At 35.0% G+C, this 20,523-nt stretch overlaps 1 protein-coding gene across 7 annotated transcripts in view; it reads left to right on the top strand.

Annotated features, from left to right (window-relative positions):
• The window catches only part of LOC132561834 (matrix metallopeptidase-21-like), a 125,807-nt gene that overhangs the window by 79,760 nt on the left and 25,524 nt on the right, over positions 1-20,523 (top strand). For 2 of the 7 annotated variants that reach the window (XM_060226538.1, XM_060226540.1), the window contains exon 2: positions 12,858-13,588. In XM_060226538.1, coding sequence (XP_060082521.1) covers positions 13,418-13,588 — 171 coding nt within the window. In that variant the 5' untranslated portion in view covers positions 12,858-13,417. Of the gene's footprint in view, positions 1-2,424; positions 2,919-5,345; positions 5,369-12,481; positions 12,501-12,857; positions 13,589-20,523 lie in introns of those variants that run through there. The other 5 variants (XM_060226541.1, XM_060226537.1, XM_060226536.1 and 2 more) reach the window with 5 other exon arrangements.

The raw sequence follows: 20,523 nt of genomic DNA, 5'->3' as shown, positions 1-20,523 counted from the left end.
TAAATATTTAATCTATATGCCCGGATAGCGCACGACTTAGAAATTGTCTTCGTTCGTCATTTGTGTTACAACATGCCAGACATATTTATTAATTAACAAAGTAATCATATACAGTAGTTCCAGATTTGACTTACTTTTCGTATTTTTACCCGTTTATGATATGGTACCAATGATATAAATATTTCACCATCAAGGAGTATCCATTTGACTGTTTCATCTCCCCGTCTGATTTTTTTTTGTTTTATTTCATTCGGCCAATTTCGATATGCATGATACCAACTAATTCTCAGCAATATATTATCTTAGCATCGCTGATGAGTCCTAAAATGACAAAACAGATGCATGATGCAGTTCACTTCGTTGTTTAGCTGTACTGTGTCTCTTACACAATTTATCCAGATGAGTTATATTTACAAAGTGTGAAAGTTTATTTTTTACATGCCTAAATGCTCATAGTACATGCTATTGTAAAAGTCAGCCCTATATTTCAGAGATGTGTGCATGTGATATATTATCGCAGTACCGTCGATACAGACAAGCGGTCGTGTAAATCATGGTGTTATGTCCATGATAACAAATCGGCACGATTTGCTGTTGACGTTTACTCTGAATGACACATATTAATTTATGTTCCAAAGGGAATGCCTCATTTGTTTTAAAGCTTAATTTACTGGAGCGTGCACCAAGACGATATTTTCACATGCAACCGGAGCATATCATATTTGGTAAACAGGTTTAGGTGTTAAAACATGTGTTACATACTGGCTTCAAGTATGATTTATAATACCTCTCATATAATCATGGTGTAGTATAACTTATGGAGTAGTGTATATTTATCAACCTTCAAGATATAAAAATGTTTCATCGGGTTTGTTTCGCTGTATCATTATCATGAAAAAATCATTAACTATTTCTAATTACGTGATTATTGTTGATAGAATACTGAAGTATACTACGACCCTGTATTATCAGCTGTTGTGTTGAAAATTAGTTGCATATTGTACATCACGGTATTGTTACAAACTCTCGGTAGGGCGTAATGACTCATACACAATAATATCAAACTTATATAGATTTAAAAACCAAGGACACTCAAGGACGATCAACAAAACAATAAGTAAATGAATAACTGTCTAGTTGTTTAGATGTGTCTTTGTATATTTTTTTTCACAGAAAATATGTTACTTGATTAAGAAGTAATTTCTGAAAAGAAATGGTTTGTTCTTTAGTTTACAACTATAAGCTGTTTTGCTATGAAGATAGAATCCGTGTGCACAATGTTTAACTTTCGTCTTATTATAATTTATAAAAGCAATAGACTAAGGTTAACTAACCGATATAGACCATAAAGTGTACACACATGTTTTTACTTGTAATTCTACCCACGTGCAGTATCATATTAAACATGAATCAACGTACACACACTGGCCCACAACGTACTCACTCTACCTTTGATATTTGAACTTATAAGTACGAAAATCATTTACATGCCTGTAAACATACAAGCTGAATTTCATTCAAAATATTCCAATACAACACGTTGTACTACAACAAATATATTTTACTAGGTTTGCTTTTTTATATTTCTTATGGTAAATGTAACCATAAAAACGTTCAGTAAAGGGACCATGTTACATAACGGTAAATTGTTTATAAATTGTGTAAAGTGTGAAGTATCGAGATAAAGATTTAAAAAGATATCAACAAAGATTACTTGGTGTTTGAAATCGTTTACATGCACCATTGTGATACAAGGCTAAGTTTTTAAAGGTCGCTGTTCGGATTTCGTCTAACGTACATGTACACTGTATAAAGCTATGAGTTGGTATTAGGGCTGTTATATTACAGGTCAGCACTAGGATATATGATCTCATGCTCATTATATGTTGGACCAGCATTCCGTGTGTATTGTAGACTGAACTATGTTATTAAGTTTGCGGGCAGGGATACAATATTTTTTTTTAATTTGGGAATATATAGAAAGTACCGATTTTATTCTTAACTTTCACGTAAAAAATGAACTGACACTGTAGAGTATACCTAGTGCCGATTAATCGAGACTTTGGAAGGTGATGATTGATTGCTGTGTGACCGCAGTATGATTCTACTGCTGTCGAGAATGTGAACTTATTTTATGCGGTTAGGATGTAGGTAAGATAAACATAATATTGGCTATGTTACATTGTCGAACGTATAAAGTTGCTGTTATAGCGTGATAATTTAGAGTTAACCTCACAGACACAGATCTGGGAGAGGATTGAGAAAGTTATGGGAGCTGTGATATGACACGGACAATCAGTTTTGGGGATACATTTTGAAAGTAAGCTACCATCTTATTAGCCTCTGCGTGTGTCTGGTCTAGGTCTTAGTCAGACACTACGCCGGATAGTGCTGGCATTCGGCCACCACATCTAATTGCAACCATCTCGTAGGATAAACAGATCGACTTACCCTCGTTTAACGTGAGAAGACTTTCTCCTCTGATTAACATGTGGTTTCAACAGCTAAAATTTCTTGGTTACTTATGGAGAAAACCTAATGAATAACGGATTTTATTTCTGCATTGACTTAGCAGTTAGCCATCCATTTGTCTACTTGGCTAAAGGCCGAGGGGCTACAACAGTACTGGAGGGTGTAAAGGAGGGCGACCACTGTATATACCTACACGCCACGCGCCTTAAACATTATGGATATAAGGCCTTGTTATGACAATGGCGAGAGTAGAGTCATTAAAACAAAAGTTAGATGTACAGAGGACAAGACCAAGGCTTCATTCGAAGGTTGTTTCTTATTTCCAAATTCTGTAAAGGATTATACTACGAAGGTGTATCCGAATTATTCGAAGGAGATATATTTGCTTCTTTCCAAACATTAGGAACAGCGGATCGGAGGACAAGATGTTAGTGTTTATGCTACAGGTAGTATATACACCCTGTATCTCCACTTGTATCTGCCATTAGCTTTACTGATATCAGATGTAGGATAGCCCTGTACACGTTTTCCTATATTGCTGGAATATTTAGAGAATCCGTTACATAGTAAACCTGACAATAATCATTCCAACGGCGATTTATAGTCAGCAAATAAGGTCTAAGTTTATCATATCTAATGTCTAATACTGTATCTGATGTTTTGATACCAAAGAGTTATCCGTAGAGATGCACTTTCGGGAATAATTATTTCATTAGAAAAAATTCAGCGCAGACTTATTTTGCTCAAACTAATCAATCCTTTGAATCACTTGTGACGTAATCAAATGTCAGTTCACACTATCACATACACGAACTCTTATCACACTACGCATTTCTTCCACAATCATTAGATCAGGTTTTATGATTATAAAATGGGTTTTAAGACGTGAATTTGACATAATTAAAATTGTTTTTTCATGTGTACTGTATTCTGGCTACAGAACTAACTATACTGCCCGGCATATAATTTTTTTTCGGTCGGAATAGACAACAGGCCCAAATCCAGGTACGCGCCCCCTTTAACGTCAATTCTCCAGACACTAGAAAGTTTTGTTGTTTTTTTTTCTCTCATTTTCCATTGTCTGACACTATGTGTCGGATCATGAATGTTTTATTCCACTGTAGTTCGCTATTGATTCTGTTTACGTTATCTTAAATCTGTAATCTGAGGTTCTGTAACACGATGTCGTACTGTGATACATGTATACACTTTACCGAATTGAGTAATTTTAATAGATTTCTATTCAATATGTTCAATACTGGTTAACGAGTACTTAAACACATTAAGGTTATCGTCTTATCAAGAGGCCCTATGTCAATGTGAAATAAGTTAATACATATCAACATGTCGCCTGAGATTAATAGTAAAAGGTCATAATTGAATTCAATATCTAACTCAAGTTGTCCAGGTCATCGTTTGCATTGATCATCAAAGAGACTGTGGAATACCTGCTCTGTCTGCATGCATGTGTTTCATGCTGTTAATCGTAATCGGTAGTGTCTCGTAAATATCCTATGTTGACTATCGCACTAAACATTGCGTTTTACTATAGCCGTCTAATTGTATTTCATAATATGAATGCAAATTATCAAAGCATGGATACAAACCTTTTTAATCTAAAATATTATAAGAATAGGTTCGAGAAAAAACTATCAACTGAGAGTACAAAGTAGGGTTTCGGTGTATTCATTTCACACTTCCGCCTTAGATACAGGGTAAGACATACATGTCTAGTACCTGAGTAATCATGTTATCCTATTCACGGTATGTTGAAACTGTTTTTTTTTCAGTAAAAGGCATGATTAAGTGTATTTTCTTATATCATTTATTTATTATTATTATACAATTTATATAAAGGTGGGATTACGTTCATTTAAAGAAAGTGAAATGATCCATAAATTGCGATTAATCATAAACTTATTTGTCATTTTCTTTGTGCCCATTAAGGTGATAGGATATGCTAATAGATTAATTATATAAATAAGTTATTACGACTGTTTATGTTATTTCCATTGATCATGAAATAATGTTTTCAATTCAGTGCTTTGACAAAAAAAAGTTGTGAATGAGAAGATACGCCCACACTTGTAACTATACCTGTTCTATTTGATTAGTATCGTTTTAATCTGTAAAATGTTTGAAATTGACGAATGTCACTATCATCTATTTATAAGTATCTATGCCCTGTGCCAAGTTTAAACTACTAATTTATAGTTATACATGAATTTCCTCATCTGAATTAATCTGGTATAAAACTACCGGGTATTAAGCTTGTTAACCGAATAATCCGTGTTGTTGCACAATATGTTATATAAGCAGCATACTGTGTACACTAATATACCTGACGTCGGTGCATCACGTATTTACTGCCTATTCCTCCTCCATAACCTGGCCGACAATGATGATGTTCTTTCTGTGTTTATGGCATTCCCTGATAATAAAATGGCAATGGAACGTGTATGGAGGGGCACATATTGTCGGTATATTGCTACCCAAATCCCAGATATTCTTTTGCTTTATGTAAGTACCAGTAGGTAAGGAACAATTCCGTACTAATGACATACGGGGAACTCTAATCCCTTCTTGTAATTAACGGCAGACCATCAATGTACTTCCATGTGTATGAATAGCTGCTCACAGCCTCAGTCTAAATATGTGTAGTTTCGTAACTCTCTATTGGACGGAGGTAAGAATTTGTCGACCAAGTTTTGTGCATAGTTCTATAAATGCTGGTCTCCTCGTGAGACGTGCTCTGGAATGCATACTACAATAACTGACCTGCTGAAGTTATATTTAGTCCATAATCTATTCTGGCATGACAAATCTGTGCAGCATGTCCCTCATCAAGTGGACTTGTAGCGGGCGGTGCACATGTTTCCTAGTCGTTTATGTTTTGGTAAGTACACGTCTTCCCCTTGGTGCAGGCAGGAGTCAACTGACCGCTAGTTCTTTAAAAAAATTTCGCTATTCATTCATATTTTCGTTGCAATGGTTGATGTTTTTACTACCGAAATATCATGTACTGTACCATACCCATGTATCCATTAGAAAAGCCCATGTTGGAATCGGAAGGATATGCTTTAATGTTTCGAAATGTTTCGTTTATTATGGTTTAGATTCATTCACATTGTGTGAAAAAATGAACCAATAAATATTTTGTCCTTGGATGTACACTATAGCTTGTTTTACTTAACTGGTTTTCATCCCCTTTAAGAATGGTAGTCTCTGCGGCATTTTTAGGTTAAATAGTTGTAGTGGTGTTCAAAAGATGTACTAACATTTAGTTTCGTTATATATAAATATACATACACGTTTTTATTGGGATATTGATCCCGAAAGCATCAAAACTGCGAATAGATGCCACATTCATTTCCAGTACCACAGTATGAAAATACGTATTTATTTTTTTAATAGTTCTAGTCAGAAAATTAAAGAAATCTAAATACAGCAATTGCATGTACCATTTAGGATCTATGAATGACCACTAATAAAAAAAATTAACGCAGTTCTCTATCTAATATGGTCTGAAAGAAATGTAAATGGGGGATGAATGTTAATAAAAACTCCTTTTTATAGTATGGAATTACAATTATTATGTAACACTGGTATTTGATTAGTCTTTGTTTTGAGTTCTATAGAATAAAGGCAAGTCACGACGACGGGAAATAAAAGGGGAAATCAGCGCTGGTTTTTGAAATGAGTTGTTCAAACTGCTTTATCACATGGTGTCTGAACTAGGGATGATTCTGCATCTGGTAACATTCTCATATGTTATGGATCACAATGTGTATAGTCCTTTAAATCTGAGGCGTTAGATAGCTACACATGACCTCAACTCCGAGGTCACGGAAATGCTTCGCCTCAACTGACTAGTCCACGTGTTTCCAATATGTCAAAGAAAGGGTAGAGAAGATTCTTTATATTTCTCGAAGTTCATTTCGAAATGTGTAGCAATAAGTATATTTAAAATGATGATCTGGAACATCTTTATATTATTGATCATTAATGTACGGCTTGATTTCTAATTAGGATGTCGATGATGAAGTTGATTATATTTGTTTTTTTTTTTTTTTTATGTATTTACGAATATGAAATTCGGCCCCTTTCTGTAGAGTGATTGCCCTGACATCTTTATATCACTATCGGTTATACAATAACGCCATGCTGTGTACGATGCGTACTTAGATTTCCTCTATCTAGACATCGCCATTTGATTTCTGCATCAATGAAAATAGGTTAATTTTGTACACGACTAGTTATCTATTGATTTCATGTCTTACATGGACGTCATACACAACACCCTACCTGATCTTACTGTGGTAATGAGGCGTAGTATTCATGTATCCATGCTGTTAGTGATTACATACCAATTAAACGACATGGGATTAAGTGTGCTAATGTTATGATATATTTGATGGACAGCTAATGGCCATGTACAGTATCAATGTAAGGAAATTCATCACGTGACCCTCTGGTACCTGGTACTCTATGCATCAGATCGGTAAACGGTGCTCCAAATGACATGAAAACGTGTTCGGGTTTGTAATAAAGGCACCCACCGTTGAGATGTAATCTTTTGTTATGTTATTAGCTTGCTGAGGTAGAAATCCTCTGTTAGGAAGTAAACTGACCTATATTTGTTAACCTGGTGATACCGTTAATCCGCACTAATCCTTGTCTGTTAGCTTATCACATTGTCCATTTATTAAATGAACATGTAAATTGGAAAGCGTTATTTGACATTGGACACTACAGTGTGGTGAAATCATCAGCAAGGTTGATGTTTTGGCTTATGTGATTTCAGTGATATACGGTTGGGAAGTAACACTATAATTGATCGTTGTTAAAGTTTCGATCTATACGGGCCATTGTGACAATCAGTGGCTCATTCAAAACAAATCAAAATAAAACATGTAATCATTGGAGAAGAAATCCAACGGGATAAAAAACTTTTAACGCACAAGGAGCTATTTTTCACAGCTGAATAATTATGAAAACAATACCTCAGATGGGCCTAATGGAATGTATTCAAAATTGATTCCACTTCTTGTTATTAGATGTGGGATGTTTGTACAGAGATTGCCCTATTTCGATTCCTGTTAAATTTAAGAAACGATAGAAGTGTTGTACTCTGAGGCGTTTCTGCTAAAATAAGGAAACAAGTTAATGAAAACGACTAGTTTGTATGGTCAACTAAATTATTCATGCAATTTGTAATGAAAAAAAGACATTTTTGAGGCTTATGTGAATTTTTTCGCCTTCAAATATCTTTTTTTAATAATGGCAAAATGTAGTTTATAGTCTTCAGTGCCGTGAAGTCTATTACACGTATGTCACAATTGAAATATTGGAAACGCTTTGTTACATTCGCATACTTGTGTAGACAGGTAGCTTTTTGATGAAACCAATATGTATCTCTTACGAATATATTTACAATCGATTGTAGTATTTACTTTTTTTCTCTTTTTGATTTGTTTTTTTATGTATATCATAACAGTAGGTATATCTAAACACTGACAATTTCATGACTGTGTCGGTTGATAAAGTTGATATTCAGTTTGATAAACAGATCGAGTTTGTTCAGATATTAACAAATCAATCTGAGAAAGTACCGACTGAATTAGTTTTAATTTTACCTCTATGTCAATCTGATAAACTCAACGACTGAATTTGTTTTTATATAACGTCTATGTCAATCTGATAAAGTCACCGACTGAATTAGTTTTTACATTACGTCTATGTCAGTCTGACAAAGTCACCGACTGAATTAGTCTTAATATTGCCTCTATATCAGTGTGATAAAGTCAGAGATAGAGTTATTTCTAATATTCCCTTTATCACTGTTAGGTAATCATTGCTCCATTTCTACGTCGTCAGCTTGGCCTGATAATCAGGTACACTGTCTGAATATGATAGTGTTATCCAGTGCATCACCGTGGGCCACTTTTGTTTTTTCCATCATTATCCAACGATCTTTAAAACAATATCAATGATTATAATAACTAATCGATCGTGTGTTATCATGTAGATAAGGGACAATCATTACATATTGTTAAGCCTGGAGTTTTATATGAAGATAAATAGGACCTGCTTAGCTGACCATGGCAGAAATATCCGAATGCAATCAGTTTGTAATTAATAAAATTTTAAATGGATTTCAGCTAAATGAATATGTGAAGACTTTTTACGAGGTTTTCAGTTACTAGGTTATGGTATATGTGATAATGTAGAATACAAAGGTGACTTGAAGACTCGACTGGCATGGATACAGAGTTGAAAACACAGCTGAACCTTTCATTTCGCGATGGTCGTAGACACTGTAAGTGAGCTTGTTAGCCTAATTCTTAGACGACTGGTACTTCTTTGATGATACAACCTCATCTCTTTACACATCAGTAACTGCTCTTTACGTATCACTAATTACGTTATTTTATTAAATAATTATCTTCAAAATAGGATCTCTTTTCCGGACAGTCTCTTGGTATTAAACGTCTCTGAAATATTAAGGTAAAACTTGCGGTTAGGTGATGGGGTTTGTGTCTGTGCTTACCTACCGTACATCACAGGAAATACACTTGTACAGGGTAATGTGGCCCCATTTCCCTTGTGGCAACCACCTTTGCTTAACTAACATCAGATTCGCCTAATCTAAATCTTAATCGCAATGTCAGTAGTTCATGGGTTGGCAACTGTATCATTTGAGAATCGCGGGTTAGAATTTTACGGTTTACAAGAGGAAGTTCTAAAAAAATGATCCTCCTATGTCTATAAGATCTCATATGAATTCGTTAGCTACATAGTAAAATGTTCAAATTCATCTATAGCAGTGATGCCATCATTATTATAACTGGCACTTGTTTGTGGACAAGAATCCCTGTACGACTTTCATCATTCACTTCGCAGACTTGACAGCATGTGTGTCAGTGAACGGATAGTGTTAGATATCGAGCCTTTATCGTATCAGTGTAATTGCATATATATTCATCAACTGTATCTTTACAATCTGTATCTCCTTGCTACTTCCAGTATCTGTAGCCAATCCCTTCACAACATGTAGGGAATTTTTCATTCCGACATGATAGGTGCTTCCTGTAGCAAATTTAAGTTTTTGATAAATGATGTTTGTAGCATAACACAGCTTGAACGCTAGAATTACAGGTTAATTTATGTAGGCAGTAGGTTAAATATCAAGTGTATACCATTAAAATGGAATAAAAAGCGACTTAATTTGGAGTGATTGAACTTAGGCTTGTGTGCTGTGTATGTGTAATGTTAAATGCATTTGACTCCATCGGGATCATACGGATGTCAATGTTAAGTGTATGTTTATGTATAGTTAAATGTTTAACATTGTACGTGTTGTTCAACATTTAGTTATCTCTAGCAGCAATTCATCATACACGCTTCAGTATAGGTTGTCATTATGGTATGTTATATGCCGAATATCAAATATTATATATATCTTATGTTGGAAAAAATCAAACATTTCTATTTCTCAAGTTTGATAATTATATTCCTATATTACGTGTATCGAATTTTGTACCTTTATATCACTGTGAACTAGTTTTAGTGAACTGGAGTTTGGTTTATGATTATGTTCACATGTTGGTATATCCTTGTTGTTATTGTAGGGAATATAATTACATGTATGATGTGCTGAAACAAATACAGGCATATCCTACAAACATATTCTACAGAAGCCATGAATATACTATTTGTTTAAGCGATATATCAGTATTTCCGACCGCATATTCTATGGCGTGGCACAAAGATGTTTTTAATGTAAAAAAATGGAGTTTATTTTCTGTTATATTAAATTTTCATCAATTTGATGAATGGATTGCGATGCATGTCAAAAGGGTCAAAATGTTAGTTAACTAATTTCGCATAGGTGATACATACGATGACATATGTAAATGAAAAGTTATGAGAATAATTAGGTGTTTTAAAAGAAAAGAATAGATGTTTAATTCAGCAAAAGTCACTGAACAAAGTATTTCTCTTTGACTTCCGGAACAGAGTATTTCTCTTTGACTTCCGGAACAGAGCATTTCTCTTTGACTTCCGGAACAGAGTATTTCTCTTTGACTTCCGGAACAGAGTAATTCTCTTTGACTTCCGCAACAGAGTATTTCTCTTTGACTTCCGCAACAGAGTATTTCTCTTTGACTTCCGGAATAGAGTAATTCTCTTTGACTTCCGGAACATAGCAAACATGGTACGGACATTCATCTGCATCAAACTGAATCTATTGAGACTTTTTGTGTCTTGAACCATCACAATTTTACTATTTGTTGTTTATTGTCTGTTTGTGGATATGTTTCTATTTGGTAATTACATATATGTCTGTGTATCTTTTAAGAAATGAAGCAGCGAAACCCGGGATAGACGATAACATGTATGTGTATTCCCTGTTAATCATACTGTATAATTCTGTTGTTGTAAAAAGGAGAAGTAAGTCAATATCAACCTTGTATCAACAATTAATATACAAATGCATATGCGATACTGAGATAATTAGTACCCGGTAATGTTGACAATTTTGAAAACTATACAAACATGGTCATGTAAATTATCGCAGTGTGTAACACTGGCGGAGTTATGCCCCTTTACATAGATCAGCTCTATACTTATTCATTTAATGAACGTAACGGTAAATAATGTCCAAGTAATCGAGCTTTGTGTCTTTTTGTTTTTTATAATTATACAATATTATACGGAACGCATGACAACACGTAAAGACTTTTTATTACAACACGGCGCGTATCTGATCATACTGAAGGATATTGAACTATTTGTTTTTGTACACACGGTTAACTTCAAGGAGATATTTCATTAATCGCGCATATGTTGATCTTTAAAATGTTACGACACACAGACTTCAACAACATGCACTCACCTTGTCGAGATTACTATAGTGCACCTGCGGGGAAGGAAATAAAACGTAAGGTATGGTAACACAGATTTGTCTCAAGGTCAAGGTCCGGTGGCGGATTCCAGACGTCTAGCTGTAGCAGCCACTTTTGTTTTCTTTACGATTGCGCCGCGTTTCTTCTGACGAGTTGAGAAATAACCGAGGGTCCGTGTATATCACTTTACACATGGTCGGTTCAAGTCATAACAATCTGGATCAGGTTTTGGATGTTGGTCAGAATAGAAACAAAATATCACTATCTATATTTAGGCCATAAGGTGTTTGTCAAAGAAACCTATGAGCGAATCGATGGTTCGACTGCACAACCAGCTATCAAAATGATAAATGTATCTTTATTTCAAAGTGTAATCTTTCTATCTTGGTAAGTTTTGATAAACGTATAAGAAATAATTTATTTTATTTTTTACTTCAAGCAGACTTGTTGAGTAAGACGGTTGAATGTTATCAGACAGTGTCTTGTAAAAACCATATGCGGCGTCGTGTCTCTCGATTGACGTAAAACAGTAGATAAATCAACTTCCTGCTATATTGTTGGAAAAAATTCTTCAAAGCAGTGGTGACGAATACATGGGAGTTTCTTTGACAAGCAAACGGGTAAATGTAAGCAGAATATACAAATAGACATTTGGTAAATGCTGCCTGTGACGGTGTACTGTACATACTTGCTATAGTGTGTGGTCTAAAGATTGGAAGCTTCTGTGTGGAGGCTTGTTGTTATAGGTATATCCAAGTCTACACTCGTGTTCTCTCTCGTTAGTTCTATGTAGAAGCTTTCTCAGTTGATCCAAACTTGAGTGCGGTTAGTGTTAAATGTTTGCAGCAGACCAAACATTGCAAACTATGCAACGATATTCCACGTGGAGAAGAGCCAGGACGATCTGTCAATCAGATGTTGGCCCTCCCAAACCGCGTTATTACTCATTCGAACTGTAAAGTGGTTACAGCTACTCCGACAGGCTGCGTGCAATTCAGGGCAGAGTCGAGATGAACCCGCTACTTTCTAAATCCCCTTTCCATTTTACCATTACACTTTCGCTAGCTATCACAATGGTGAAATATCACGACTTGACCCATGACGGAACAACGTATACTCGTATGTTTAACATTGCAAAAGTCTTTTTATGATGAGGAGATGGATATGTATATATATATATATATATATATATAATAGAAGACATGTGCTCACACCTAACATTACTAGCATAGATATGTATATGTAACGTGTGCCTGACGGTGAGGAAAGCCATGAACATAACGTTGTTTGACAATGCCATTTCCACGAGACAGCCTTGCATGCTGTAAAGTTGATATTAATTTCTACGTTATTGTTCTCGCGTTCAGTTTTCTCTTGAGTGAGCATCATTATACATGCAGAAACGCCCCTGTGTGGTTCGTTTCCTCTCGCCATCGAGTCCAAGTTGTAATTGACACATTCTTACTCTAATTTCAGGAAGAAGGCAGTGACAGTTTCACCTAGTCCACGACTTGACCAAGGAAAATGATTATAGTGCAATTGGATTTATTATTTACGACCGACAAATGGAAATAATTCTATAGTGGATATATACTTGGATGATTAGACAACGGGTTTAACTTAACTACATTGATACCCACGTGGTCACTTTGACTGTATCCTGTCGTGTACATAGCCAGCTACTGAATGGTGTTTCACCACCCCTACCTGGAGCGGGGAAAGGAGAGGAGGTGGTAATTTCAACATTCAATATTTATGTTTTCTTGAGAGAGAGAAACAAAACGTGTTTTAAATTCAGTTTGGAAATAGCACTTATTCCAAATTATTTGCTAATCTGCACTGTGAATTTGATTGATTCAGGGGGATACCGTCCAAACTCCCCATCCACATGGCAAGCAGTAACTACTGCACGCGATATGTCGCGGGTATTATGGCGTCGCCTTAATAGCGGAGTGTGTTGCGTATCGTATTTGTGACAGGATTACTGATCGGGTACAGTGGCTGGTCACGGCCTTCAGAATTCATACGGGATCGGGATGATGGCGAGTGTGCTGTTACTACAAACTTTAACCGTTCTACATATCATATTACTGTCAAACCGGGTAGGGGCGGAGAGGTTCTTCCAATATCGGGATCATCGGGATCAGGGCAATTTCATACGTCTAAGAAAAAATACCAATATGGTGAGGAACGTTTTAGAAGCTGAGGTAAGTATGTAAAGAACATTGTTTGATGAACCTGTCTTGTTTACTATATTGATTATGAAATAATCCATGATATTTTACTTCTATATTTCATTCATATCACTGATTTGCTATTATGAATTATATATTTGTTTTCACGTTCCAATTAACTCAAAGTACCATGTCCTACAATGCAGAGACTATGAAATTAACGATAATACCATGTCAGGAAAGCGAGAAAGTTAGAAATTGAAATAGAAATTAAAGTAACATTTACAATTTGACGTGACTATCGAACTTTGTAGGGACATCATTAACAACAATATATTTATGTTTAGTGTACATGTTTTCCTGTTTTTTTAAACGTGCTTGTTTAAGGACAGTCGACAATTTTGCTGGCTCTAGTACTATACGTTAATTGTTTTATCAATATGTTGGTCTGTGTTAACATGTACAGGAAATCGCTGTCTGACGGAATCACGTTTGAAAGAGTTGTATTAGTAACAAGTCATCAGCATCAAACGAACATCCGCACGTTCTTACCAATATATCTAAATTAGTATATTCGCCTCCTCATCTATATTTTGACATTGATTGCGGTCAAATTGGATATTCCTCAGACCCCTACTAACATTAAGACATGTAGTGTCACTGGCGAATGATATAGGCTACAAGCAACTGTATGATACGTTGAAAAGATTATTTAGCTGTAATTAACTTAACTGTTAATTCTGCGAAGTGCTATTCACTCGTCTTTTTGTAAATCAATATCGTAATAGATGCTGACAAGGATATGTTATTGCTGTACATGACCAGCTATTACCTTATCTAATACAGATTTCTTTGCATACATTGTGTGTATTAAACCTCTTATCTTGTAATTAAGGAAACGCAGACTACTTTCCATTTAATGTATTCTTTTAAAGTATACGTGGATGAGTTTACTATTTGATAAGGGTGATTTGAGGTACATAGCTCTGTCGGTTATATTGATATATACAACATTCTATCCTTCTGTATTAGAGGATGCACTTGGTTTGTTTTATTAGATCACTTCCAGTATATAAAACATGTACTGTACGGCATTCACAAGAACACCAAGCGGATTTTCCTCGTTGACTTCTGTTGATTCCGTTTGAAAGACAGCTATTTATTAGTCGATATATTTGTTCACATATAATGATCCGTAATTTTCCAGATCAATTAACATGTACGTTACTAGTATTATTCACTGGGCAATTTTATTGAGTTTCACAATTGAAAATTTCGCGATTGGGATTTTTCTTGTGTAAGATCAATAGGATATCATCGATAACATGAAACAAATCATTTTCTTTTATTAGTTTAGCATCAATGTTATTGCACTGGTATGCAATATTACAATTACAGGCTGCGGTGTCAGTGATATATAATGTGTCACATCATTGTATCGGTATTATCTGTTCTATCACTTCTCACCCTACCACTTAACTCATAGGTCACTGTAGCTTAGGCATACTTACCTTCGTACGCCGCCAACATGCTTTTGTCGTATAATACAACTTACCCTAATCGAAATGCGTAAGGTTGGTATAGCATATCACAGATTAGTTCATCTTAGTATCAGTACTACGACACTACCTAAGAACCTGACTGCAATTCCATTAGACTCATTATCACAACGTACATCACGGTTTAGGCCGATGACATTTCGGTACTTCACATGTCATATTGTAGGATCCTGCTAGGTTTGAATTGTAACTTAGAAGTCTGGGCAAAATTTTCTCAACCCAATTTGACGGAGCCGACATAGGAAAGTTGATATATGTGACTGAGATTTATGTGTAGTATGGTGTCGGTTTCCCTCTCAGGGTGCGGAATATAGGGCCATAGCTAATCAAATTATTGGTTTAGTCATACATGTGCATGTTTACACATGTAACGAGTCAAAAGGATAATATAAACTGATTACTAACAGACTCCAAATATTTTGCATGTTAAAAGAAACTAGAATATTGCATTGTGCTGTTTGTCCAGATACATTCGCAGTAGTACATGACAAAAAAGAAGTGGATATAAAGATATATAATTCGGTACCAAAATATCTCTAAGATGATTTATTCGAAATGTTAAAAATACGTAACAAAGCATTTTACAGGTACATAGTTTGTTAACGGAGAAACTGTTTTAAACAATCAAAAACAATGTTAGAGACAAGTGTAACAGAGAATTATGAAATCGCACACGTTAGACATGATGACGTCACAGTCATCTGTGAAATAACCTTTGTAAATCAGGCAAAACCTTAAAAGTAATTTCAAGTTAGAAACCTGGTATCTTTTCTTTACATTACTGTATCAGTTTTTCTCCAGTGGAAACGCTTTAAAGTAGTTACTTTTTATATGAATAGTATTGTCGTTTTCTCAGCGAAGCAAGTAAGAACATACGAAACATGTGGTTTTTGTTGTCACTGAGTGGAATGTTAAAGTGTGTATCCTTGTCCTCTCACCATGGAATGATTTTATAACAACAATAAAGACATTGGTGTACTTAATACGGCATGCCTTTCACTTAATATGTGTTTGAATACCAATAGCAGTTATGTTGAAGGGATAAAAATATATTGTACAATATAGTAGAGGCTTTAACCTTAATTATTTTCTGATATTCTTATTAAAGAATGTTTGCTTACATTTTGCGCTACCTTTAGTGAAGGACCTAATAATTGTATTAAAGTACCAAAAACAAGTACGAATTCTTACATCCAGTTTTCCCAGCACTAACATGTTGTCAGTGACAGCGCATCAGCTGTTCTGCATTAAGTATGATTGAGGATATATGGACATAATACATCGTTGGGTAAATTTCCGTTGCACCTAACCACAAGATTGATAAAGTACATAACCACGTGCATGTATACAGAAACTATATATCATATAACGAAATTACAATGTACTTATTGGTGAGATGTAATGATGATAAAATAATGTTATTACTATCTTATAACAGTGATTGTAGATAGAATAGAACAATCACTATACATACCATACTGTTTAATCATTAGCAAACAGTAAATAAAGCTGTTGATACAATGTTATAATAATGTAAATAGGACAACGGGTTAAATGTTATCATTATAATTATGGAAGAAGGACAGTGAGACAGTGTTTTTATCCGAAATACGTAATTATGAAAGTAGGTACAATGTTATTATGACTATGTAATTAAGAGTACAATGTTGTCATCATGAACATAGGACACTCGGTACAATGTTGACATTATGGTTATCTACGTAGGACAGTGGGTACAATGTTTTCATTACTGTCATGTACGTAGGAAAGAAGGTACAAGTTTGTCATGATAATTATGTAATTAGGACAGTGGGCACAACGTTGTCATCCTAATCGTGTACAAAGGACAGTGTTTGTCATGTTGATTATATAGGTAGCTCAGCCAGAAAGATGCTTTTTTATTATAATTTACAAAGCAGCAGGTACAATGTAATTAATATTATTATGAACGTTGTTATTATGTACGATTTAATATTGCAAATCACATTTCGTCGTGGACAATGTTGCTAATGCATATATATAAAGGAAACCTGGTGTCCTTTCGGGTCTCCCAAGTAAGTATCAGGTCTTTTCACAAAAGGAGAGTGAGTATCGTCTCCCTACAATTGAATGCTGAGTTAGTATTGCGGAGGGATTGCTTGTGAATTCATTCAACATTGATTGTATAAATTCTGTGTAAAACAATTCGCTACAAAGGGAAGTTAATGTCTATTTATGCTCATTACAAAGATGTGCTTAGCATCTTGCTTACTTGCAAGTTTCAGTATCTAACTTATTGACAAGTTGCTGTTTGAATATAAGGTCTTACACTAAAGGAATGTTATATAAGTATTACAATTGAAAACCAGCTACAATTTGTATGTTCACGGGAGGTCAACAATAAACTGTAACAACTGAAGGTTTTTCGAAAACGTGACACAATACAGTTATTGAGTTACACACGACAAAACGGGTTTGGTAAGTGATAAAGACTACTTTAGCCATACTCATGGATAGTGCATGTTTCGAGACCCTGAATGGCATGGCTCCTACGTATTAAGATATCTAAATTCAACACAATGTGGTGGTTTATTAGTATCAAGTTTTGTCGCAATATTTAATGACTCTTAGACTTACGATAAAGAGGATGAAGAGAAATGGTTTGTGAGAATTTTAGTTGCTGTTATGCGGTTGTATAGTTACCCACATGGATGGTGCTTTTTTAGGCTTGCTGCACTGTTCTTTTCAGTATGGTAAAGTTTCCAGTTTGTCTTGATAAAAGAGCTCGATAAGATCTCTGTCTGTGTTATTGGCGTTTAGAGGGCGAGTAAAGGCGTTGCTTAAATCTTGTAACACAACACGAATTTCGGCTATGGTTCAAAAAGTCTGCGTAACACATATAGCTATCTTGTAATCTTTTACCCTTGAAACCGCTGGCAAATTTATACGTATTAACGACGGGCGGAGCTGGTTTGAACCTCTCATGGAGGTATCGAAACACAATACAGGCAGAACGATATCCCATTTTCGTCATTGCTCTTTCAAACACATATCAGACTTCGGTGGTGTGTATTGATAATGTACAAATCTATATCGTTCAAGATTTTCGAACATTAAACCAATACCGCTGCCATCCTTTGCCTGATACTAGTTAAAACTTTTATCGGAACCAGTACTAAATTATATTTTCCTTTTCCTTTTTCTCTGCCAAGCTTGAAATATCAAGGACCTTCCCAAAACAAACTGATTACAGACATCCACTTAGTTGTACAACAAAGTCTCACAGCTCATACATTAGCAAAGTCAACAAAAGCTGATAAGGATCTTGGCAAATCACCGAAATAATCCTTAATGTATCAATATTCTCTTCGACACGTGTATTTGACCATTTTGTATATTTTTCTATCGTTGTATCCTCTCAAACCTGGTGCTCGGTACATACTGTTGTGCATATTTGTGGTGAGTGATAATCACATCCACATTCGCAGATTATTGTTGTAGCAGTGCTCAGCACACATTCTCCATTAATAAGCGTATTGGGTGAAGATGAATATTCGTGTACTTGGGATTGCGTTAAGTGTCAGTAAGCTAAAATATGCATCTATCTATGTATGTGGAATGTTGACCGATATTTGCACCTAAGATTGTCTTTGCCTTTTCATACAATGTAAATAAGGAACACGTAATTTCATCAATATGCTTTGACGTTTTTTCCTGGAAAAGAAAACAAGGTAAAATTAATCCTAATTTTTGGCTCTTTGCTGATATAGATACGAATTCAAATTTCAATGAATTTAACAAATCTGAGATCCATTTGTTGGGTCAGTTTCGAATACATCATAATTTTCTTATTAATTTCTTCAATTTTACCCATATGATATTGTGTTTAGATACAAATAGACTTTGACTTATTAATGCAACGTAATTCACAAACTACAAATGTTAATTGAAATTAACAAGTGGTCACGTGACTCAGGCGGTGAGATCAAAAGGAAGGTCACTTCTTTGGGATTGATTACGTTTTTGCCGTGATATTATAAAGGAGAGATGCTGATAATTTGAACAAGCTACCAAGTCAAAATTGAGAAGGTCGCGTATTATTTCTCTGAAATGATATATACATGTATTGCGCAGGAAATTTTGAAGCCTGACTTCGGGGGAAGATTTGTGCCGTGTTATTCTCGAGATGGTTTTTGTTTCTTAGATAGCTGAGAAATATACCATTCTTCATTATATTGGTTGTGTCCGCGAGCAAACTTACCACAATTGCACGAAATATTACATGATTGGCCTCTCGTGTGGTATTCTTTGAACTAACCACTAGCTACTTGTAATACAAGGAGACTCCGTCTGAAATAAATTATTATCGGGCCTATTAACTCAGCAAACAAATGAATTGTAGAAAATGTTCTGTCATTGAGCTCCTACTGATTTTGTTGTTAGTTTCAATGAAGCAATAGTAAACAATGCGTATCATGTTTGTATTGAAATACGTTTCTTAGTGGTAATGCCAATGTGTGACATATTACTTATTGGTATGACATTGATTGCATCTCTTATTGCTCGTGGGAAGTGAAATTTAAAAAAGGTGTACTATGGTCCAAGATATAATGCATTGGCACCGCAATAAATACAATGTGATGACATTATTGTCATCCATGACTATATCCACATCAATATATGATAGAATGACCCTTGTGTAATACTTGATACAACTAGCCCTACTTTCCTTGTGCAATCAGAAATCGGATGGGGTTTTTAATATAATTATTAATGAGGTTGGTGGCGCCGTTGTTATTCCCCTTGTTCTCATTTGGAAAGATGGCATTACCTATTTAGACTGACCAAGATTTACATAGTTACATAGTGGATGTTGTCGATAAAGTAGAAGACGATTACTCTTCCGGAACACCTGGTCTTATTTTCCTTGTACTAATTGTAAATATCTCTTCTAGTCAAATTTACCACAGTTTCATTGAAGTTGAATTTGAATTAAGATTCTGTTGACATGTCATAAAATACAACGAAAAAAATTTCGTTGTTTTTATGGATACAATGTTGTATGTGCTTACAAACAACTCAACGATGTAGGTTCTAGTAAATGTTTTTATACATAGTTGACTTTTTTTACGCACTGATGTCAGTGTAAGTGAATAACTTGACATTTTGTGTATTTGTTTATAGCTAGATATAGGTAACTTTATATTAAAACAATATTGCATTTGCTCTTGTAAGACGTTTTGAATAAGATGGTGGTTTTATTATTGCCCTACAATGCTGGTAAAGTTCTGGTAATATGATACCATAACAATGAATACATTGGATTGACTATATTTCTATCATCTACAAGTACGGTGAAACTCTGATAAGCGGATTATGTTGACCCTTCATATTATTAGAGTTCGTCAGTTGACTAAGGTGTCCTCCAGG

The sequence above is a fragment of the Ylistrum balloti genome, unplaced genomic scaffold (genome assembly GCF_031769215.1).
Source record: "Ylistrum balloti isolate Yb309-2 unplaced genomic scaffold, AGI_CSIRO_Ybal_v1 Utg371288, whole genome shotgun sequence".
NCBI lineage: Eukaryota > Metazoa > Mollusca > Bivalvia > Pectinida > Pectinidae > Ylistrum > Ylistrum balloti.
Note: the sequence above shows the minus strand (reverse complement) of the source record. Positions and strands in the feature narration are given on the sequence as shown.